Genomic DNA, 25,526 nt, shown 5'->3' with positions numbered 1-25,526 from the left:
GGTAAGTGAATGGCTAGTAGATTTATTTATTTATTTTTACTTTAAGTGATCAATTGTCAGAAAACTTATATTTAATTTAGAAACAAATACTGTTAGTTTTTGAGCCGCCACAGATCACATTATTAAATATTTAATGGACACGTTATCACTTAACTGATAACAAAGATCTAAAACAATTTCAAATATTAGGGGACAGATGTGAAGAAAAAAATTATCAGGAATTAAACGCAAGATTTAGGTTATATCAAGAATCAAAAACATATTTAAGCCATAATTATTTTAAGGCAAATGTAATCCCTTATAATTTTTAATTGCACTCCCATATAATTTCCAATAAAACCTTTCATCTTTTAATTTCTTAATCAATTGGTTAGCAAAATCCTTATTTTAATACTTAACAAATTTATCATACACAATATTTGTAATTAGATGTCAATGGAAGACCTATTACACTTAGTACTATTTATTCTAAGCATAATTATGAGGTATTTCTAAAATAGTTTAAGTCATGAACTTTGTATTAATTAAATGTACCTGCACAAGGGTATTAAGGCGATTTTGTCCTTTGCGTATTTGAATCTTTCAAGTCAATCCCCCATCATGTCCTGCAATAAGATCGAGTACATATAAAGACACTATGACATTCACGTTAACACTCTTTCCAAACACATAAAATCAGAGTAATAAATAAGAACGAACAATGTGTGTTATTTTAAGAATCTAACTCTTTATATACACATTCTAATGACACAAATTGTCTAGGACCTTACCTTTATCTTAATACGACTCTAATCCAAGATTATCTATAATAATGTTTTAATAGCAAATGGATAAAGATAGAGTAGATTCTTCTCTGTCCTTGGTTAGATTTGTAGAGTCCTTGAGAGACTAACATGTTTTGATTTTATGTTAGGCTAAGATTCCTTAAGGTATGGCTAGAGGTTCTCGGCCATACGGGTGCATGAAATATATCTCATAATAAAAATTGGTTTTAGACATCAAATAAATAGATTCTTAATTTTTGTGTGTGTATATAATAAATATTGATTAAAAAAACTATTTCAAAAGAAACTAATCTCCATCTATTAATGGGAATACCTTCTTGGTGTGGTGTGTTAAACAAAAATTAAGAGGAAATTTAGAAGTGTTTGGTCAATAAAGCTCTAAATCATGATTTAATTTGGGAGATAACTTCTTTGCTTTTTCATCTACGAGGTTAAGGCATCTAAACATAAATTCAGACATGCGATTATAGTGTGCTAGAATGGGAGAAAGTTTGTGCTAGAGTTGGAACTTAGCACTTTCTTTTGTTACGACTTTGCCTTTCTCCACTTTGGTTTTGGAGGTTGGTACTTGGCAGTGGAGGGAAACAAGGTTTTGGTGTCTGTTTTATTTTTTTTGTCTTCTTTCCGGTTTTGTATTCTTTTTTATTTAAATTAAATCATGGGATAATGGTTTGGAGGGTGATTGCGTGATGGTGGTGGTGTGTGAGGTTGTAATGTTGCCGTAAGAAAAGTGTTTGGGGGGTTCACTGCTAGCTTTTGTTCGTGCGTGCCACAACTGAGAAAAAGTTTGGTGTTGTGTTTTTGGTGTCGTGGGGTGGGAAGAAAGCGAGTGTTGGAACAAATTGGTTCACCAACATGTATTGTTGAGAATGAAATGACCTAATCAAACCTCAGCATCATGAATTCGAGTTAGGCTTAGAAAATTACAATATTAATTCCATTTAAACAAATACAATATATAAGCTAGTTCATTGATATTTGTTTCATTAAATATTTATTTTCACCAAAACATCTTAGATTTATTCATCTATCTCTGTCTTCAATTCATTACACAACCCTATATTCGACGCAGTTGATTTTTGTGAGTTTTGTCCCTGGAAGCATTGCAAACATTGTTTGGCTTTTGCAAAATGAAACTATCAATTACTATTTTTTATTTTGTTTTGTTTTTTACGAATTTCCCTTACAAATTTCTACTATGTGCACACGTGATCATGGACCAAGTGTAAGACATGAAAAAGGATTTGAATCTTCTAAACCAAAGCAACGTGTAAAATGAGAAAGTAAAAAATTATATTTATAGTTGATTTCAGTTTAGGTATTCCGTAATTTTCTTTCATTTAATTTAGAGATTCTAATTTGATTAGTGGTATAAACAGAATGTGTATAAATGAGATAGAATTTTTATTTTATTAGTTAATTTTTTTTTTGGCATCTAAAAGTGTAGGTGAAATAAATTCTAAAAGTTCATTAAAGCATCTTAATTTAACAACAAATCTTGAACAATGATGTTAAACTCAGAATCTGGTCTTCTTCAGGATATCTTTCACCAGAGGAGGAGTTAAGATCTCTGGGATGAAGAATGAGGTCTTCTAGAAGATACTTAAAGATATGCAGATTTATAATTTTGTTTACTTTGTCTCTCCTTATAACAAGTTCTGGAGGGAAGCAACGGGAAGGGGGAAGAAGAAACATAACATGAAGAGGTGTAGCCCGTGGTGGAGCCGAGGTAGGCATGATGGCCCTTGCCGGTGTTTAGATGATGCGCAACGACGTTGAGGGAAGCGCGATGGCGCTGAGGTGCGCACCGATCTTGAGCAGATCTAAAGGAGGATGGAAGCTATGAAGGAAAGGTTGGGGTAGAGGAGAGAGTGGAGGTTGAGACAGACAAGGAGGTTTTGGGCTCATGGAAGGTTGGGCGGAGAAGGGGATGGGGTCGTGGTGGTTGGGGGCAGAGGAAATGTGAAGGGAGAAGAGAAGAGGAAACATCAAGGGCGAGAGGAGAAAGAGATTAAAGTGGCATCCATCTTCTGATTCAAAAAAATTGGTTTTCAGATCTCAAATTGAGATTTACCATTAAAGAAAAAAGAGGCAAGATCTTATAGCACATGTGGCATTGTGTAACTCAAAAAAAAAAAAAATGGTCTTAAGATCTCAAAATGAGATATTGTTAAAGATGCTCTTAAATTAAACTTTAAAATCCAAGGAACGTACTTAAATAGATACTTAAAGACTAGTCACTTACAAGATTTTTATTTCGTAGTTTGAATCAAATCTATGTCCTCGTGAAATAAGTCTATTTTGTAGTGAATGAATATTGGCTTCATGATGAGTTAGTTTTTGATATTGACTTAAATTTAAATTCAAATATATATTTTTCCTTGGAAAATTCCAATATGTCATGAACAGTAGGTCAAAAATCCTAAATTAACTAATAATGTGATGAAAATAATATACAAAAACTAACTCAAGAATTAAAAATAAATAATTTCAAACTTCCGAAAATTAACTAGATGTTCATTGGTAGCTGATATCTAACAATCTACTAGTACTTTATTTGAAGTTAGTGGAATATTTGGATTGGTAACGTATCTCATTCATCTAAAACTTTTTAATAAAAAAAGGCACAGGATTTCAGTGAAATATAAACATCAATCATTACTCATCAAACCAGTTTCCATTTTGTCGCGGAAATCATAATTATGGTTCAAATTTGTACCCATGGTTCACGTTAATGGAACAGTGGAAGAGGGAACAAGAATCCATGATGGCAATATAATTTAAAATTCTATGGAAAATTAATCCTTACTAAACATTAATTATATTTTTAGTCTTTGATTATTTTTAAATTTTTAGTTTTAGTTTTTAAACAAATCTTTTATCAGTCTTGATTACTCTATTGTATGAGAAAATGATCCTCATAATAAAGAAATGTCTCATTTATATTTTTAGTTTATTTCGTCAAATCTTGATTATATTTCAAAGGGAGTTAGATCCAATGCATCAAATTGAATTAAACTCAAATGATGTTCTTAAATCATGTAAAACAATAAATATATGTTTAAATCTCCCCTACATAAAAAATTAAAATGACTTTATTTTATTTAATATTTTTATTTGAACATAAAATACCCAAATATAATAGTCTTGTACAAGGTACAAATTACATACCTAATTTTCATCTGCTTAAAAACCCATTGTGTTCTGTAGAAAAAATCCATTGTGAAAAATAATATTTTAATTAGTTTTTAAGTTTTTTTTACCTTAGTTTAAATGGGTAAATATAGGTAAATTTAAACAATATAAATTAAAATCAATTCAAACTTAATTAAGATTGAGTGAATTTCTAAATACACACAACTTGAAGCATAGAGTAATTAACTAATAATTTTCATTCCTGACAAAAAAATACATATTTTCATACATTTATTTTCTCTTTCATATTATTTTCATTCAATTTTTTCTTTCTCTTTCTCTTCATTACCCATCACATATAACATATTTATCACTTTCTCTCTTTTTCTATATTATTTTTCTGTTTATATGTCTCTTTTCTTTCCACACATATACCTAAAAAATCTACATTTCACCATTTTTTTTCAAAAGGTATACAACACAAATTCTCCAACTAATCAATCTCCTTAATACTCTAAACATCTACAGCTCACGGTTTCCCAAATGTCACCTAAAATCAAATTAAACTAGAAGATCGAATTACCGCAAGAACAAGAAAATCCTCTGCAAAACTACTTCCCCACATATTGAATTATATTATATTAAACGTAATTTAAGGAAGTGTCATCATTGTTACGAACTTCCACGAGTGAGTTTCTACAAATGGGACATGACGTCTTGACCTTCAACCACGCATCAACACAATCTTTGTGAAAATAATGACGACATTGCGGCATCATCCTGAGCATCTCCGAATCCTCATAGTCCTCTATGCATATTGAGCACGTGGTGTCATGGTCGTAAATTGTTTCCAAATTATTGGTCTTGCTACTATAAGTGAAAGTCTGATAGGAATTTATTACGTTAATGGGTAGTCCCGTGAGGTGATTTTGATTATCGTTATTATCATCACCATGATGGCTCAATATATTTTCATTGTCTTGTTGGTTACAACGCATGGAAATGTAGACGTAACACACGCGAAGAAAGAGACACAAAAAGATGAATAAAAGGAACAACTTGGTGAATAAGTCTAGATCATTGCTTGTGGAGGTGAGGGTCGTGGGTGACAAAATGGAGACGGAGGGAGAGGGAGATGACGACATGGGGAGAGGAATGAAGGTGGAGTTATGGAAAAAAAATTGTTATTGTTATGATTAAAAGTTGTGATTAGAGAAATTTGGTGATGATGTATAGGGAGCTGGGTTGTGATTGAAAGGTTTAATTGGAGTTTTTTTTCCTAGGGGGAATTAGCTATGAATGTGTTGGGTTGGAACAGATTTTGAAGCTAATTGAAGTTGTACACTAACGGAATCTAAAATTAACCTGTGATGTTTGTCTTAGCTGTTCTAGGTAAGGTGTGCAAATTAACTTGAAAATGCTTAATTATTACTCGATTGGTGTTGTATTTGCTATTTATTTCACTATTTTGGGTTGTATATATATGCGGATGCATGCAGTTCGTTGGTTTTGACTTGAGACTGCCTCGTTGCATCGATCATCAGCTTCTCCAAGCTTTATGTTGTGCTAATTTTATATATTTATTTATTGTTAATTTTTATAGATATGTTAGAAAAACCTTTCTTAGTGCTTTCTTTTGTCATTGAGAATTACAAGCCAGCATGTAAATTTAGAAGTCAAGCTGACTTTAATAAATAAAGTACAAGAATTAATGAAGTTTAATTGTAAATAAATACTTCCAAAATGTTTAAAATAGTATCTTTATATTAATAGAATAGAATTAACCGAAGATCAACTATTTGCCAAAAAAGTTAATTGAGTATCAATTTAGACTATGTTAAGCAAAATATTTCAACTAATTTTTAACTTTTTTTACTAGTTGAAAAAATTATTTGATTGTTCTTTTTTAATAGCTTTTAGTATTTTTAAATGTTACTTGAAGTATTTTTTTTTAAAATGTTCACTTCTAATTTTTTATATATTTTTTTTATCCTTAATATATGTATCAAATTTTTTATTTATCTTTTTTAATTAAATTATGATTTTATTATTTTTTAAATCATTTTATACTTTTCACAATTACTTTAATAGTTAATTTTACTAAACTTTTATAATTTAATAAGTTAGTTATCAGGTTTCAACTTCTTGCTAGCTTTCAAACTAATTTTGCCCGAAATAACTTTACTATTTTAAAAATAGTTTCAATCATATCAATTTTCAAAAAATAATTATTCACAGATATTTTTTTAAAAGAAAAAGAGAATTTGTTCAACTTGACACCTTCATTGCTATTGATGCTCTTTCTTTTTAACTATCCTAACTGCACTTATTTAACTATCTAGCTCTCTCCCTAAAAGTATTAAAAAAAAGAGTTTAATTGTGTGTTGTTTGGTTTCTATTTTAAGAAAATATTTATAGTTTTCGAACGGCAACTAAACTAAACAAGGTTGAGTATGTAAAATTAAGGAAGAGGTTGAACAAAGATATGAAAAAGCATCTCCCTAAACTATTTTTCTAATACACTTGTTTAGGATTTTTTTTAAAAAGATTTAATAGATTTTGAATAAAAAAATTGATTACTAAGTAGTGTAGAATTATCTTGAAAACAGTTTTTAAAATAAAATAAAAAAGTAGAAAGAGAATCAAAAGAAACAAACTTAAACGACAAATGTTAGTTCAATTAATAATCATCATGTTCATATCTAATAAAGACATGAGTTTAAATCTAAATATACTGCTGTGAAGATTTTATTAATAAATAATTTATAAACATCTTTTGAACGGATATCTTGACCTAATAAATCCTCAGTATCCAACTCTCTTTAACTTTCTCACGTAAACAAACCCACTCTATTTTTTTTTAAATTAAGAATATGAGTATATTATATAATAAGATAAAAAATAATATAAAAAGTGAATTAATTAATATAGTTTTTGAAAAATAAATATTCAAATTTATAATATAAAAAATTCATTTACTATTTTTAAAAAATGAGTGAAGCTTCCAAAATCGAGTAGAAGCTAGAAACAAATATAATAGGATATACGCGTACAAATTAACGCAATTCGACAAAGTTAGTGACTAATAATAGATCATTTTTTTCCTTTTCTGAGTCTTTGACGTTAATTAATACCAACACGTCTCCTATAATCGCGATGCTTGTTGTTTCTATTCATTGGAAAATAAATACAATTATGGATTTCCGAGGACACTATTTGGCTTTTATATATTCTTAGGTGTTCCCTAACCAACGGTATTGTAAGAACATTAATTAAAGAGTCAATAGATATTTAACTGTTAAAAAAATTTACAAAAAAAATTACGTTAAAGATGTATTGTAGATGAATAGTTCAAAATATTGTAATAGATCTTCTTACTAATAATTCTAAATAATGAAATTATTGAATGTTTTTAAAGTTTACACGAGATATAAGATTTAATCTAAATTTTAATTACAAATTTAATTCCTTACTTATTTGAGTTCATGAATTTGATTTTTCTATAATTTAATTTATTGATTGAGTCTCTTATTTGTTTATAATTTCATTATTTTAGTCTCAATCTCAATATTTTACGTTGAATACGTTGATAGTCACATATGGTGTTTTTATTGAAGACACGTTTTAAAAAAATTAAAAACAGAATTCTATGTCGGTTAAAATGGGTATACTACGTCGGTTGAAGACCGTCGTTGTCTGCGACGACGTAATAAATTCGATGGCTTTCAAAGACAGTTATAGAAAACCGTCGTAGATATTACAGAATTCTAAGACGGGCTGTCGGTCAGCCCCGTCTTTAGAACTTACTAGAGACTATGACGACCATAAGGACAGCACCGTCGTAGACATAATCTTGTTCTACGACGGTTGTTTCCAAAGGACCGTCGTAGAAAGGTCCACAATTCAAACACGGTTGTCAACAGCCCCGTCGTAGAAGTAACAACAGACTACGACGGGCATGGGAACACCACCGTCGTAGAAGTAACAACAGACTACGACGGTTGTCTACCCAGAACCGTCGTAGAAGGGTCCTATCACTACAACGGTATTTTGTTGCGGACGACCGTCGTAAGAGACGGTGTTAATACTACTACGGTCACGTAACAACACCGTCGTTGAGATAAACGTGTTCTACGACGGTTGTACGGCATGGACCGTCGTAGACTTGTATTCATACTACTACGGTCTTCTGTTGCCGACGACCGTCGTAAAATAGGGAATTAATACTACTACGGTTTGCTTTGTAGGTCCGTCTTAGAAACATCACGTTTCTACGACGGTCGTTTCCTTAGAACCGTCGTGGAATGTTTTTTTTTTTAACAGCAAATTGTGCAGTAATAATGTGTTGGTTCCATGGTTTTATTTTTAACCCAAGCCTTGTGGATGGCTGTTCAGGTTATAGTACGTGCACAATTGTCCTATAATTTGAACCTGATCATAATAATCGGGAGAAATATACATTTAATTAGTCAAATTTAATCATAAGAGCACATAATTAAGGAATAAAAGGATGATATAAGCACTTTGAAAATCCTAAAAGCAGATGAAAATGCTTCTTAGAAGGATACATGCATGATATATAATGTCTGTTGATTTTAAAGTCATTAAATTAAGACACAGAGCTTAATTAAGGATCCCTAGTGACTCAACCATTTGTTCATTGAAGTGATTACCTTGTAATAAGATCTGTTGAAGGTCACAGCTTGGTTGATGTGTCCCCCTGTAGCAACAACAAGAACAAACAAACCCAATAGATCATAGACTTAAATATGGTAATTTAGAGGAACAACAAAGTGACCACCACCCTGATAGTAATTTCAGGTCACCTGCAGGTTTAAACAAAGGAGGTGGGGGTACCTCCTTGTAGTCCTTGTCAGCACCACCCTGAGCATAAGTTACCTAGCTGGGTTTAAAGTCATCAATTGTAGCAGTAAAAGTTAATGACACGACAACATTATGATAGACAATTAAGTACAAGCAAAAAAGTTAGTTATCAAATGTTAAGTGAAACAAAAAGCAGAGAGAAAATTAAATTCAGTATACAACTCAAGCATTAACTGAAACAATATACTGTTCAAGCACACGGCCACATTGAAGGGCTGGATAGGAAATTGTTCAAGCTGAGAGAAAATTAAATTCAATATACAACTCAAGTTATCTAAACAATGTACTGTTCTCAGCAGACAAATAAAATTCTGGCCTACACGAAAACTGTTCCTAAGTTATCAAATTTTATCTTGGTTCGCATTTCTTCATTTGGATAAAATAGGCCGCCCATTTATGCCGGAGTGTGGTCATGGTCTCTTCTGTTAGCGGTGATCGATCAGAAATGTTACCTTAGACACTACTCACACTTCTGAATTTGTCTCCCTTGACTCTTCCAGTGGCCTATGGCATGCCTCAAATTTCGGGGAGAATGTGATTGTGGGTGTTATTGACACTGGTGTGTGGTCAGAGAGTGAAAGCTTCAAAGATCATGGAATGACCAAGAAAATTCCAAACAAATGGAAAGGGACCTAGCCTGTGAGAAAGTACAAGACTTCAACACTTCCATGTGCAACTTCAAACTGATTGGAGCTAGATATTTCAACAAGGGTGTCATTGCAGCAAATTCCAAGGTTAAAATCAGCATGAACTCAGCTAGAGACACCTCAGGTCATGGAACTCACACGTCTTCAACAGTTGCAGGCAACTATGTTAGTGGAGCCTCTTTGGCTATGCTAAAGGTGTGGCTAGAGTCATTGCACCAAGAGCTAGGCTTGCCATGTATAAGGTCATTTTTTACGAGGGTCGTGTAGCCTAAGATGTTTTGGCTGGAATTGACCAAGCCATTGCTGATGGAGTTGATGTGATTTCCATCTCTATGGTGTTTGATGGTGTTCCACTTTAGGAGGACCCTAAAGCAATAACTTCTTTTGTAGAAATGAAAAAAGGGGTGGTGGTTTCATCTTCTGCAGGTAATGAAGGTCCTGATCTTGGTACCTTGCACAATGGAATCCCCCGGCTTCTGACCGCGGCTGCCAGTACCATAGACTGCACATTTGGTACTCTAATTCTTGGAAATGGCCAAACCATTATTGGTTGGACCTTGTTTCCAGCAAATGCCTTAGTGGAAAATCTTCCACTTATCTACAATAGGATTATATCAGCATGTAATTCAGTAAAGCTGTTATCCAAAGTGGCCACAAAAGGGATCATTGTATGTGATTCAGAGCCAGACCCTAACTTGATGTTTAAGCAAATGAGGTTGGTTAATAAAACCTGTTTGTTAGGGGCAGTTTTTACCTATAATTCTCCTTTATTAAATGAAATAGGAAGTGTGAGCTCTCCAACTATTGTAATCAGTGCAAAGGATACACCACCTGTGATCAAGTATGCAAAAAGCCATAATAAGAAGCTAACAGCCACCATCAAATTTCAACAAACATTTGTTGGAATAAAGCCGACACCAGCTGTTAACTTTAACTCATCAAGAGGTCCTTCACCAAGTTATCATGTGGTCTTGAAGCCTAGCATAATGGCACCTGGCTCTAATGTTCTTGCTGCTTATGTTCCTACAGAACCGACAGCTAAAATTGACACCAATGTGATGTTTTCCAGTGGCTACAAGTTGCTGTCTGGAACATCCATGGCTTGTCCTCATGCTTTTGGTGTTGCTGCTCTTTTGAAAGCTGCACACCCTCAATGGAGTGCTGCTGCTATAAGGTCTGCACTAGTAACCACAGCTAGTCCTCTTGATAATACACAAAATCCAATTAGGGACTATGGTTACCCTTCTCAATATGCTTCCCCTCTTGCCATTGGAGCCGGTCAAATGGACCCCAACACAGCACTTGATCCAGGTTTGATATATGATGCCACCCCACAGGACTATGTTAATCTCCTTTGTGCTTTGAAGTACACACAAAAAGCAAATCCTAACCATTACTAGATCAACATCTTACAATTGTGCAAAACAATCGTTTGATCTTAATTACCCTTCATTTATAGCTTTCTACAGCAAGAAAACAAGGCCAATTGTTCACAAGTTTAGGAGGACAGTGACCAATGTTGGAAGTGGTACTGCCACATATAGAGCCAAGGTGACACAACCTAAGGGCTCTGTGGTGATAGTGTCACCTGAGAGATTAGCATTCAGATATAAAAATGAGAAGCTGAGTTACGATGTTGTGATAAAGTATAGCAAGTACAACAAGGAAAATATTTCATTTGAGGATCTAGTTTGGATTGAAGATGGTGGAGAACACAGTGTTAGAAGTTCCATTGTAGTGGCACCAAGTGGAATTGTATGAGTTCTAGTTTGAGTTTTCCTTCTTCTGGCCATAAAATTGTGACTCCTTCATGGCACCCTCAAAATAATTAATAATTTGATGGTTAAGTAATTTTGTATGAGCTTCCATTTTCACTGCCTTTATCTAAAAAAATATCAATCTAGTTGCATAGGATAGTTTTGTAGAAATTTGATTCACAAGGATTTGTACTAAGTGTTTAATAATGAATGATGACTAAAATGCACCATCAGACTAAAACAGGTCTCTTCTCCAACACACTGCGTTTCTTCAATTGAATTATAAACCAGGAGGAGCCACTTAGAAATGATTCGCATGCAGGGTTAGCTCACTCTTGCACTGCAAAGCCTTTTTAGTTGGGAATGTTTAATGCAAGTTTTGCAAGCAGAAATTTTGATTTAAAGTTTATATCAAAATATAATGATTTTAATATTTCAACTTAGTTATTATTTCTTAGAAAACAATAACGTACATAATATCACTTTTGGCTTACGGAATGATATTCCATAGGATACCCCCCATTTAGAATAGAATAATTCACACTTGAATAGCTTTCATAATAGAATTACTTTCTTAGGAGTATATTATCACACACATGGCCAGCGTACACACAAAAAAAAAAAAACATAAATCCTCAATTTGTTCTTAAAATATTCGATGATGGACACATTAATCCTTAAGAATGTGAAAATCCCACCTTAGACCCTAAAAATCATATGGGTCGGACATATTAGTACTTTGCTCTCCTTTAATATATCCTTTACTTGAAACACTAATGTGATCAACATATATAATGCTTTTATCAACCTTAAATGATTCTATCATACTCAAGTTTGATTGATAGGAGCGGGAAACAAATGAATGATAGGACTTCTTTTAGCTAATATTGTCATAATTTTTTTTTTTGCAAGTTCAAATGACTCTAATCCCTCTTTCTATTTATTTTAGAATAACTGTCTTGAAGACTTGAGCACTCATGAGGTTTTGTCAAATTATCTTGAAGACTATAAGACCCCTGAAGTTTTAGCTAACATTGAATAATTTTTTTTGAAGCAATATGAACAAATTTTATCAAAAAATAATATACAGAAATCTCGTTCCAAACAGACCAAACTTGTCATTAATTCAATGGTTTCATTATTATTTTTTATTACGACGGCTTTATTTAATTTTAATTTTTAATTTACGACATTTGGTTTCTTGTGAAGAATAAGGCAATAAGTTTGGGATTGGACGTAACTTGATTTGAGACCTTAATTTGCCCGTGAACCAGAACGTGAACATCGAATTGATCAACTAATTAAACCATTATTATTTCATCACGAGGCGGTGAAAACATGCATCGTGTATTAATTTATTCTTTGCCCAATATTTGCCTCGTTGCAATGACATAAAATAATTACTACTATGAATGTATCTGATTATGCAAATTTCTGTCTTATTTGACACTGAAGATTCACATCTTATTTGATAGTGATGGTGTTCTTATATTACTTTTATGACATTAAATCTAATTTATATATAGATAAAAAAAACTATATATATGATGGTTTTCAATGGGCAAAGTTGCTGCCGCTGATAAAAAAAAAAATGCATCAATAGCGATGCTAGATTGTATGAAAATGATATATTTTTTTCTTAAAATAGTAAAATGAAGATTCTACCATGTAAAACAGAGAAAGGCACGAGAAAAATATTACAAGGAATTTTGAAGTTTTTTTATTGGTATATAATTAAGCCTACAAGTTATACTTCTCTTACTCGATGCACCATTTTTTATTGTTATAAGCCTGCAATTTCATATTACATTTAATTATAAACTATAGAGAAATTTATCCATTTACATTTAAAGTGATTCCAGAATCATTCATCTAACTGCAAAGAATTATTAAATAAACTTTATTATTAGATAAGTGAATTTGATTATTTGAAGCTAGAAACTAATAACACTTTTTAATTCATCATCCCACAAGGCGAAGCAGTCAAACTTTTGAACTTAGTCAGATTATAGGGAATGTCTTTCAACAAAAACGTTGCCCTTTTGGACTATGACCTGTGGCCACTGTCTTTTCAATTGCCTTGCTAGATGTAAATTTGTCCCTAACGACCCAAGATAATGAAATATGTATCATCTAATTGAAAAAATAAATTATTACTGTTTTGGAAATCCCTCCATAAAAGCACCACATTCAACAAATCATGATAACATTAAATGCATATAGAGAATAAAAGATGAAGATTTTAAGGTTTTGTAATGATATCACATTTATCTTAAAAAAATAAAAATAATATTTTCAAGAATTCAATTATAAAAATTGAGATCTTTCAAGAATGAAAGAATTTTTTTGTAATTCTTTTCAAGAAAACAAAGTTATATTTCCACTTTCAAAAATACTGTAAACTATTTTATTGAGTGAAATTAATATTATTTTAATCCTACTTTATAATAAAGATATTTTTTTGAACTTGATCCCGAAATTTTTTTCTTTCATTCTGAGAGAACTTTTCATGTTAAAAAATTTATTGGTGTTATTCTTCTTATCTTATTTTTTTAATTTATTTTTCTTATTATCTATTTTAATCACGGAAAATTTTATTTTCCTCAAAATTTATTCTTCATATTTTCTAACACTTTGTAGCCATTTATGATTGGACCACTAAGAGTACACGACACAGCAAGTAACAAAAAAAATTTCTTGTTGAATTCCTTGACATTTCAATATCAATAAAAGTCATTGTCATCTATACTTGAAAATCATGTCAAGAGTTAACCGACCTTCTTATTCTGAATATTCGGCACACCAAGACAAAGTATAAAATGAGCCATACCGCGTGATAAGAATCAAAGTATCAAACTAGCTCTTGAAGACTTAAACATATATAGAAGTCAAAAAACAATTGAAGTGTAATTCATCATTGTCTTCTCTTAAGATTTGTTCATGGAACTTTTTCACAACCTCAAAATTCTCAGCACAATTCTGCTCCTATGCATGTTTCCTCACTCACTCAAGTGCCAACAAGCATACCTCAATGGCACTGTCTATGACTGTTCTGATAACCCTTCAGTCCCAAAAGGTTACCTTTGCAATGGCCTTCAGAAGTCATGCACTTCCTTCTTACTTTTCAGGTCAAAACCTCCCTATGATAGCCCCGAGAAAATTGCTTACCTTCTTGGCTCTGAGGCATCAACCATAGCCTCAATCAACATGATTTCAAGAAATGACAAGATTCCTTCCAATAAGTCAATCATTGTTCCTGTGTTCTGTTCATGTTCAGGAAACATCTACCAGCATAACACACCCTACACTGCAAGCAAGAATGACACCTACTATGAGTTGGTAAAAGAAACCTTCCAAGGCCTCACCACATGTCAGGCAATGATGGGTCGGAATTACTATGCTCCTGTCAACATTGTAATTGGTGCTGAGCTCACAGTTCCAAAGTTATGTGCTTGTCCAACTGAAAATCAGACAGCAAGAGGGATCACCTCTTTGCTGGTTTACTTGGTGAACTATGGTGACACTATTAAGTCCATAGGAAGGGCTTATGGTGTGGATGAACAAAGTGTGCTAGAGGCCAATAAGTTGGCAGAGCCACAAAGTTCAAACAGGAGCATGGACCTCTTTGCCTTGACACCTATTTTAGTTCCTTTAATAGGGAAGAGCTGCAAAGAGAACCCAGATAAATTCTATTGTAGATGTTACCAAGCACCAGATGGAATCCTCAAGGGGCCCTTCTGTGGTGAATCTGACGGTCAGAAATTCCCAGCCAAATTGGTTGCTGGTTTAGGTACTTTTGTCTAAACCCTCTTAAAGAAGAATCAAAACATACTTGTATCGAAATTTTCGTTTTTGATTTTTAACATAGCATAGCTTTTGTTTGTAAATGACACCCCTAATGAGATATGGTTTGGTTGTTTTTGTGTATCACCATAGCAGAGTGAAGACAATAAAGTAGAATAAGGTGTTGTTTGTTTCCAGTTTTCAAAAATAGCTTTCTGTTTTTTTAAATTTGTGTTCCTGAGCATATTTGAATGTGTTTGTTCTCTGAGCACATTTCTGTTTTCTAAAAGTTTTTCTATGAGCACTTGAACATAGTACTTGAAGAAAACAGAAGAGAATGAGAAAATGTTTTTCAACTGTTTCTGTTTTTTAGTTTTTAAAATAATTGTTTTTTAAATGACTTTTAAAATTTAATATATTTCTGTATGAGAAGTTGAAAGCTAAGTAGTGTGAAAATGTTTTAGAAAACAGTTTTTAAATTCAAATAGTGATGAAGAAATCAAGCAGACCCAAAATGATCAGCAAGGATATCATGGCAAGACTTAATTTTCACTAAATAGATGGATTACCTTGAACTTGCAACTTGTTATTTACTAATTTCTCTAAAATACAAGGATGTTTGTTGCAAGCCTATGCTTCCACCTGATTTTTTTTTTTTTTTAATTTGCAGGAGTTGGAATTGGTGCAGGCTTTCTGTGCTTGTTTCTTTTGGGGTACAAATCATATCAATACATACAGAAAAAGAGAGAAAGTATCCTTAAAGAAAAGTTATTCAGGCAAAATGGTGGCTACTTGTTACAGGAGAAGCTCTCTTATGGAAATGGAGAAATGGCAAAGCTTTTTACAGCTGAGGAGCTGCAAAGAGCTACAGATAACTACAATAGGAGCAGGTTTCTTGGTCAAGGTGGCTATGGCACAGTGTACAAAGGAATGTTACCAGATGGAACCATAGTTGCAGTTAAAAAGTCAAAAGAGATTGAAAGGAACCAGATAAAGACTTTTGTCAATGAAGTAGTCATTTTATCTCAGATCAACCACAGGAACATTGTAAAACTATTAGGTTGTTGTCTTGAGACAGAAACTCCAATACTAGTCTATGAATTCATTCCTAATGAAACACTTTCCCATCACATACATAGGAGAGACAATGAACCCTCCCTTTCATGGGTTAGTCGCCTTAGAATCGCATGTGAGGTTGCAGGAGCAGTGACATATATGCATTTTTCAGCTTCTATTCCCATTTTCCATAGAGACATCAAACCCACCAACATACTTTTAGACAGTAACTACAGTGCCAAAGTGTCTGATTTTGGAACATCTAGATCAGTTCCACTAGATAAGACTCACTTAACCACAGCTGTTGGAGGAACTTTTGGGTACATAGACCCTGAGTATTTTCAGTCTAGTCAATTTTCAGATAAGAGTGATGTGTATAGTTTTGGGGTTGTGCTTGTAGAGCTCATAACTGGGAGAAAGCCTATTTCATTCTTATATGAAGATGAGGGTCAAAATCTGGTTGCTCAATTCATTTCTTTGATGAAGAAGAACCAAGTTTCTGAAATTTTTGATGCCAGGGTGCTCAAGGACGCAAGGAAAGATGACATTCTTGCTGTTGCAAATCTTGCAATGAGATGCTTGAGACTTAATGGGAAGAAAAGACCGACAATGAAAGAGGTTTCAGCAGAATTAGAAGCATTGAGAAAGGCACAAAGTTCATTACAGATGAGCCATGATCATGAGCACACAACTAGTAACATAGTTCAAGAGTGCACAGAGGAAAGCATATCACTGTCCTTACATCTAGAGTCCACATCCTTTTAGGAAGCCATATTTTTTTTAATAAGCTTTTAGGAAGTCAGATTGATATCCGATTCTTTTATTAAATATGCTTTAGTGCCTTATTTTTACTTTTCAGTACAAGTATAAAAGTGTATCCCCTTAGATAAATGACAATATTGATATTTCTCCACAAGAATATCAGTTTAAACTTTGAAATACTCGAGCTTGGTAGACAATTGAAAAATCTTCATTCATACTTGTCAACTTTGTTGTTTGTTGTTGACTTGAAAAATCTCCAATCATTTTCAACTTCATGCTTGTGGAAGATTGCCGTTGTGATGATGTGAGATTGTAATGTTAGAAAATATTAGTTGAGAATTGTGACAGTGGAAGACAATAATTAATAGGAAGGGGCAGAGATTGCAACTATTTAAAAGACAGAAGGACAAATTGTAACTGTTCAGACGTCAGTAAATTATAATATAGGGGGAGGCTTGTATAAATAGGAAGGAAAGAGTTAGTAACACTGCAGATTTAGATTGAAGATTATAATAGTAGCAAAGTCTAGGTCTCAAATACTTGGGTGGGATATTTTTGTTTTTGTGTTTATTAATTATCTCTAACTCAATTCATATATCAGTCCGCTATTGGGCTACAGTCTGAGGTGTGTCTTAAATTAAATTTTTCTACTTTGTCCTATTTATTATGAACTAGTTCTATCAATATTATGACAGATAAAAAAATGTTCCATCAAATATTATGCATGATCTCTTCCAATGAGGAATGAACATATACAGTAGCAACAAAATGTTAATTGTCTTACACTGTTGCATGATCTCTTTGTATGGAATATCATTTCGTAAGCCCATTCCCCAAAGTACTATTTTGTAAGCTATTTTTTCTAAGAAAAAAAAAGTTCAAATATGGTATAAAAAAAAGTTCAAATACTAAAATCCTTAAAAATATAATTGGTTTAAATATTTTTTTTATTTATAATAAATAATCAATTTTTAACACATTTTTTTCATTTGCTCCCTGATAAATATTCTTTTTATTTGTAATTAGTCGAAACTAAAATAAAATTTATTAATTTATCAAAGAGCAAACACAAAATTCGTTAATTTATCTAAAACAAAAACAAAATATACTTGATAATACGGTATGGGATACGACTCGTGTGACAATATTTTCTTATGTGAGAACATGAAAACAATTAATAGTAACCACTAAATAAATCATAAGTAAAAACAATTAATGGTTGAGATTAAAATATTTAAAAATTTAAATTAAAATATAATATAACCATTAAATCTATAAAAGATTCATAAAAGAAATCACGTTTTAAGATATCTCAATTATAGTTAAATCATCACCAATGGACACCACCTTTACTGTCATGATTGTCATTGTCATTGTTGTCACCATCATCATTGTCATGGTAGCGACAGCAGTAACAGTTGACAACGGTGGTGATGTAATTGATGGCAATGGTGATGGCTACAACGATAGTCATAATGGTAGTAATGACAACCACGAAAGTCATGACAGTGATAGAGGTGGTGACGGTTGATGACAATGATGATAGAGGCATCTGTTATTTTTAATCTTAATTTGATAATTACTATTAATTATTTTTATGTTGTCAGATAAGGCGTTGTAATAGGAGTCGTGCCCCAATGGAACTCAACTTATACGTATCCATTTATTAGGCTCATCATTGTTTGTTTATGCAACTAAAAATGAAAATTTCGGAGTTTGAACAAGCTGATCAGATCATGCAGCATATATAGGATTTTTCGGTCAGTAGAACATATCAATGATATTGACATACGTAATTATTACGAAATTGGGGATAATATCATTGCAAAATAATTGGACAGAACTTTTCTTGCATTGATGGTGGTTACTTTTCTTATTGATGCAACGTAATAAATCTAAAGTAAGATTTCTGTATTGCACCAATCATATACATATGCTTACGGTATATATACCCGTGATTTTATTTGAGAATAATACTATATTGTTGTGTGGATACTGATACATACAAGTATTATCGAAGGAGGAATAAGAGTATTATCAAAGGAGGAATAAGAGTAATGAGAGAGACAGAAGTGCATATGAAACTAGAAATGAAAAAAATGCAACTCAAATAGAGCAATTATAGGTATATGAAAATGCAACTCAAAGACTGATGTAGAATAAGAGAAGATGATCAACCTGTTTTTTCCTCGCAACCTATACATGACAACAAACTATTGCATTTCACTTTTTATGAAAATGCAACTCATAGATTGATGTAGAATAAGAGAAGAAGATCAACCTGTTTTTTCCTCTCAACCTATACATGACAACAAACTATTGCATTTCATTTTTTTTCGTTTCCTCAAATAAATGCCAAGCATTTAATATCCCAAAAATTAAGTTAAATATAAAATAAATGTTCATTTAGCAGCAGGTCACATAATCTTCTACGTTATACAGATTGCTCATCTACAAAACCATGCATCATTCATTCACCTACAACCTTTCTACAGCTTACAACAGTTATTAACCAGGGTTATCATTTTATCAACATCAACATCAAATCCATTATTCTGATCTACAAGCTGGAACGGTGATCATCAGATATGGTCTCTTCAGAAGAAGTGTCACTATCAATGATGATCAAGTTATCCGGTTTGTGGACACGTTGTTCCAGAGACTTGTTCATCTTCACCACCCCATATTTTCTTCTTGAATAGGTTGAATAGTGAGACCCATTTGACATGTATATCTCATTTGGCGTCAAACCATTGAACCAATTTTGAGGCACAAAGCATGACTTACCAGCACTAAAGCATCGATCTGAAGTTCCTGGTATCTCAGGATGAGAACTCAACGAAATCGCTGCAGACATATTTGGTTGAATAGGAGGAGTGTTAACTGCTTCTCTGAGCCAGTGAGGCAAACTATTTGTCACAGCCGAACAATTAAAGGAATAATCGTTCGAGTAAGAGTTTTCCCTAGAAATGCCCAAGCTTCCTGGAGAATTGAAAAATCCTAATTCATACTTGTCTATATTGTTGTAAGAGGCCTTTCTGGAATGAATAGTTGGCCTATGACTGTGTGCAGTGGTGTTACTTTGAAAATTATATCTGGGAAGAGATTTCTTCAAGGGGTTACTCTCCCAGAAACTTGATTTAGGATCCAAGTAGCAGAAGTTTCCTTGCAATGACGCCGCTGCTGGATACATGAACTGTGGAACGCTGATATCATTCAAAAGTTTTAATTGTTCATCCTCCCACCTCTCGGCAAGGTCCCCTGGTACCCTTAATGGTGAAAACCACAATCTCGGATCCCTTAGCATGGCATCCCAATTGCCCCTACCATGTCTCCTCACACCAATCCAGAGAAAATCCAACTCCTCTTCAGACCACATGATAGGGTGTGGCTTCAAATATTCTTGAAAATTTCCTCTTTCATTTAAAGCTCTTGTTCTGTGTACAATGTTGTCAAGCACTACCTGGTGCCTGGGAAGCAATGATCTCCGGTTTACTGATGAAGACCAACAGAATCCATCTTGGACAATATCTCTGGCTTCAGTGGTTGAATTTGACAAAGACAATACCGACAAACTATTAACTGAATCACTGCATCCAGTTTTGTGCTCCATAGGTAAAGACAAACCCAAAGAAAGAGAAATCACTGGCATGAGTTTTGGTTGATCAGTTTTTGTATGCTGAACATTCATTCTTTCTTCAGACATCATTAACTGAGGTTGAGTACTACTTGAGCAAACACCATCTATAGCCTTTCCTTCTGATATCAGCTGAATATACAAGAAAGCAAGGAGAAGCAGATATCAATAATGGGCAAAACTATCATCTTGAAAGGGAAGATATAGCACGAACTTTGTAGTTGATATTCACAAACAGCCCCATGCAACAAGCATAAAAAGAATGAGAAATGTTGCACTTGGGAAGTAAGACTAGCTAGCAGTGCACAAACCATTTTTAAAAAACAATCCCATTAAGGAAGTCTTGGCACACATATTTCCAATTAGGATAAATTAAAACATTTAGGGCCTGTTTACTTTGAGAAAAAATTTCTGCTTTTACTTTTAATTATAAAAATGTCACCTTGTTTATAATTTGTTTCCTGTTTTCAAAGATTTGTACAAGAAATAGTTAAAAACAACTTTTTTTTTTGTTTCTAATACAAATATTTGAAAACAGGAAACAGATTGAAAACAAGATGACAATTTTGTAATAAAAAGTGAAAATAGAAAATGAAAACAAGAAATGAAAGCAGAAGTAAACAGGCCCCTATTTTCCAATTAGGGAAAAGAAGCAATGTCTTATTCTGTCATTATTGGTTAACAACGGCTTAACCATTATTTCAAATTTTGGTTTATTCTTCCTAAATGGGAATATGTTTGCCAGGATTTTGACATTGTAATTTTCTCTTTCTAAAATATAAAATTATCTTTGAAGTCATGGAAATGTAAACTGTAAAGGCATCCATTTGTACCTGTGTATTTCTAGAGTTTAAAAAGTCTAGTTCAGAAACTTGATCTTCAGCAATGGCAGAACTACTGCTTGTTGACTCCAATTTGGCACCAAGAGTTCTCATCCTCAAATGAAGCGGATACTTCTCAGCACCCAAGTTCAAGTCAACAGTGTTCTCTTCTGTACCACATGAAAATGCCACATGAAGTCTTTGAATAAAATGAAAAAATGCATGTTGAAGCTTTTGAGAGGAATAAATAACATCAATAACAACTTTTACAGAATAAAATATTCAGATTCATCGTTTCAATGTTTAAGGCTAAGTGATAAATCATACCTGCAGAGTTAACAGGAAGGTCAAACTGAGGTTGATGTTCTCCAATTTTTTTCATTATGTCATTGCACGAAACATTTTCAATGGCCTCACATGGCAAGAGCAGGGACTTTTCTAGTTCTTGATCAGTGGTTGTGGCAACAGGATAGGGACCTCTAGAATCAACTATGATAGAGACTCCCTGGCAATCCTTAAGAATATGTTGGTCTTCATTGTGAATCAAACAATTGTGGCTCGGTTCTCCTGTTTTGTCTGTATGAGAGGCATTTTTTACAGAGTCTTCCCCATGACAAGGTTGCTCTCTCATGTCTGTCATACTGTTAGAATGAAAACATTGACATGCAATATTACCCCCACAGCAGCTAATGATTTTCTATTGGATTTATAATATTAAAAAAAAATATTGCAGAGTTGAGTTTTATGAAAATATACCACGTTTCAGAAACAACTCCAGGGGGGCATGGAGAATCAGTAATTTTCACCTGTCATAAAATTAAGAGTTACTGTTATTCACATGAGGTCTGTAATCGATGATGGTCAGCATCAAAACAAGTCACAAACTCAAAATCTCTCTGAGAAACTGAGTAGATTTTAAGATCAAGATTACCAGGAAGCCTTACTTTTTCTTCAGTTTGACAAAGCTCCCCTCTTTCTGAAAGCTCAGCAGATTGATTAAGGTCTGTTTGGAAAACCATAGAGCAGCTTCTACAAGATGTTTCATCTTGAGTTTCACTCAATGCCTGCCCTCTTTCTGAAAGTCCCACTGATTGATTAAGGTCTGGTACATTATCTACTGGACTTTCCTCACTAGATGACTCATTGCTCAAACCTGGATTGCCATTTGCAAGCATACTCCATTTGGTTAATGCCGAAATGCTTTCCTTCTTGTGCGATAAGTTGCTCTGCTCCAAACCCTTTTTTCTTTTGTAACATCGATTGAAGGTTATTATTGGACTGGTCAAGTTGGTCTGCAAAACCATGTCTCCAGATGGGTTTTTGAAATTAACATTGGAGTGTGAATCAGTAGGTTCATCCACTGAATTATTTGAAACAGGAGATTTATTGACACATGCAGAACTGAATTCCCTTATGATCAATGTTTCTGATTTGACTAAATTTAAATCATCGCCAGCATCCAATTCAACTGGAAGGGAATTAATATTATTAGAACAGTTGTCACATCCATTACCAGAGCTTTCATCGGCATAGGAATTTCTCTGGGTATCACAATCATTCTGTGAAGCATTTTCTACTAAGGGTAATTCACTAACATCCCTCTTGATGTTATCCTCACTTGGATTTGTTGCTGAAGATGATTCATGTGTAGTAGCCCTAATTTGTGTTGCATCATAATTTACAAGCTCTCCTGTCTTAGGGTCACAAATATTTTGAAGTGGAAGCAATGATGAACAAATTGGCTGTTTGAAACATGGCCTTTTCCCATCACTAGTAGTATCCTACAAAATATACATATGAGTAAGCCTGTCAGCAGCAATACAAAAGCTCTCCAAATAGCAGGCAGTTAAGTGTTATTCCAATAGATACTCTTTTTTTTACCCACAGAAATAATTGACTTGCTCAGGAATTGACCAATTATATGCTTGATGGCAGTTATCGCAATGCATCACATCACCAGGGAAACAAATTATATTTTGTCACTTGGGTTCATCTTATAAGAGCCTGATGTATCCTAGGAGGTTTTCACATTATTAAAAAACATTATGTGAAGCAAATAAACCCCTAGGCTTTGTTTTGATAAACTTCTTCACAAACACTTACAGGAGAAGAAAATAAGAAGGTATAATGGATTGAGCTTCTCCCATAAGCTATAATCAACTTGTGCACTTTTTTGGAGAAGTTAACTGAAAAAGTTTCTATAAAATCAACTTATGCACTTTTTTGGAGAAGAAATAAGAAGGTATAATGGATTGAGCTTCTCACCATTGGTTTTTCTTCATGTTTTTCTGATGATTTCTCTGCGGTTTGCTTGTCATTGTGGGCATCTTCATATACCGAATTTTTGCTACAATTCCCATGGATAAAACTACTATTTAGAGATTGCCGCTTTCTTTTGTAAGTTAGAAACACTTTGTTGCCAAACATTTATACTTCTTTAGATAAGAACTCCTGAACTACTGGATGCTAGGCTTCGAGCACTAAAGACAAAATTAAACATGGGTCACAAAAGATTGAAGTCCACTCCATATGGAAGTTGAGTGTTCAGAACTGATCGGTAGAGAATATTAAGAATATAGAGAGAAAAAATGACAGATAGAATGTATCTCACAAATCACAGGACACATCTCTCAAAGATTTTGGATTCTGATAGCATATATCTTCAGTCTACAAAACCAGTTTAAGTCCTTTTTTTGTAGCGCCTTCCTGATTTAACCTGCAAGTTAGTTAAAAAGTTCTTAAGGTGTTGTAATTGGTATCATCTAATATGAATGAATGCAAGAAGGGTAACAAGTTTTACTGCAACACAAGCATTTGAAATATCAATAATTTAAGCTCCACTAGAACCTTACAGGAGCATATTGTGATGGTCGGAAATCTTAAAATGGTTTGTGTCATGAATTTTTCATTTTTATTATATGCAAAAGCAAAAAGAAAACTCATACTTCTTATAATTTATACAAAGAGAATGACCAGCTAAGCATGGCACCTCATTGCTGCAAAGACAATGTGGTACATCCAAGAAGCTAAAGCAAAAATGTTTATCTTTCTTTTACAGAGAAGTTCAAGACACCTCTGAATAAGGCACAATATTCATAAACCACAAGAGTCCATGATTCTCTTGGACTTCTTTCTCCAAGGACAGCCACAAAATCAGAAAGAACCTTAGCCAACAATAGCATCAACTGGACCAATAAGGCCCTTTATGAGGTTCTCTAACATAAAATTCCACAATGAGGCAATCCCTAAGAGGAGAAACTTATAAAGTTGCATCTTCAAAACAAGAATATTTTTCTTCAATGACCATACTTCCCAATTCCCATTGACCTTGAACACTTATTTACCACATGAAGCCATACAAAAACACTTTACTAACCAGACCTCCACCAAGTCAACATCATTCACACTCCATGGTTTTCAAAGAACAAGCATGAAAATGCTCAATTTAACACAGCAAGAGTTTGTAAGCAAAAAGGGAAAGAAAACTAACAAAAGCACAGCAAAACAAAAAGAGAGAAACTTTGCTCATAACCTGAAGCTTAACATACTTCAGACACAAACCCCACCATTTTTGTTTCTTTAAACCCCACACAAAAAGAAAAATATTCCTTTAAGCTAACCTAAGAAGAGAATGGGTCCATTCACACTGAAGAATCACCAGTTTCCATTCACTGTTCAACCATTCTCCTCAGCACCCAAATGAATTAGTGAAATTTTAAGCCATGCAGTTAGCAAAAAGAATCAAACTTTGGCAAGCAGTGAACCAAAAAAGAAAAGCAAAGGATAAAAATGAAGAACTGAAAGAAAAAAAAAAAAAAGCAGAAGCAGGAGCTTACAAAAGATGAAAGCAGAGACAAGTGAGTGGAACAATAATACATCAAAGTTGAAAGCTCTTGCTGTTGTCAGTATCTGTCTCTACTCTCTATAGTACTTTGAGAAACGTAACAGCAGTCCTTGTACAATGTATTTGGTTCATGGTTTTTCATTTTTCTTGCTCATGTTTTTTCATTAGTAATTATTAATAAATAAAAATTAATTAATAATTAGAACAACACGAGCCACACTCCTGACAGAAACGTTTGCTTTTGCTTGCATTTTCACGCCAACAATGACACGTCACTTCCCTGGTCATGGACGGGCCCACAAGGCCCATCAAATCGTAAGGCCCATTTCACAACCCAATTTGAGGGGATTGTTATCTTCACCTCTTGCTTTGCTGAGTTCATCCCCAAACCTTTTTAATGAAATTTTTTTAAACA

General features: G+C 33.4%; 2 protein-coding genes and 1 pseudogene across 5 annotated transcripts; 2 read left to right on the top strand and 1 right to left on the bottom strand.

Annotated features, from left to right (window-relative positions):
- Nucleotides 1–7,581: 7,581 nt before the first annotated feature.
- On the top strand, nucleotides 7,582–11,212 carry LOC114368540 (annotated as a pseudogene).
- A 2,851-nt stretch (nucleotides 11,213–14,063) lies between these two features.
- Nucleotides 14,064–17,062, top strand: LOC114425182 (wall-associated receptor kinase-like 2). Its single transcript, XM_028391984.1, has 2 exons — nucleotides 14,064–14,998; nucleotides 15,662–17,062. Exons 1-2 carry the CDS (start codon nucleotides 14,149–14,151, stop codon nucleotides 16,810–16,812), a joined length of 2,001 nt encoding a protein of 666 aa, XP_028247785.1. The 5' UTR covers nucleotides 14,064–14,148; the 3' UTR covers nucleotides 16,813–17,062.
- A 1,950-nt stretch (nucleotides 17,063–19,012) lies between these two features.
- LOC114425181 lies at nucleotides 19,013–25,255 on the bottom strand. 4 transcript variants are annotated; one of them, XM_028391981.1, is made up of 8 exons: nucleotides 25,104–25,255; nucleotides 23,879–23,983; nucleotides 23,533–23,747; nucleotides 22,212–23,048; nucleotides 22,024–22,073; nucleotides 21,595–21,908; nucleotides 21,280–21,437; nucleotides 19,013–20,578 (listed from the first exon to the last, which is right to left on the bottom strand). In XM_028391981.1, exons 3-8 carry the CDS (start codon nucleotides 23,692–23,694, stop codon nucleotides 19,370–19,372), a joined length of 2,730 nt encoding a protein of 909 aa, XP_028247782.1. In that variant the 5' UTR covers nucleotides 23,695–23,747; nucleotides 23,879–23,983; nucleotides 25,104–25,255; the 3' UTR covers nucleotides 19,013–19,369. The 4 variants fall into 4 exon arrangements, with proteins under 4 accessions (XP_028247782.1, XP_028247780.1, XP_028247783.1 ...); XM_028391979.1 differs by lacking the exon at nucleotides 25,104–25,255 and adding an exon at nucleotides 24,888–25,078; XM_028391982.1 differs by lacking the exon at nucleotides 25,104–25,255 and adding an exon at nucleotides 24,341–24,869.
- Nucleotides 25,256–25,526: the final 271 nt, after the last annotated feature.

The sequence above is a fragment of the Glycine soja genome, chromosome 9, assembly GCF_004193775.1.
Source record: "Glycine soja cultivar W05 chromosome 9, ASM419377v2, whole genome shotgun sequence".
In the NCBI taxonomy this organism is placed as follows: Eukaryota; Viridiplantae; Streptophyta; class Magnoliopsida; order Fabales; family Fabaceae; genus Glycine; species Glycine soja.
Note: the sequence above shows the minus strand (reverse complement) of the source record. Positions and strands in the feature narration are given on the sequence as shown.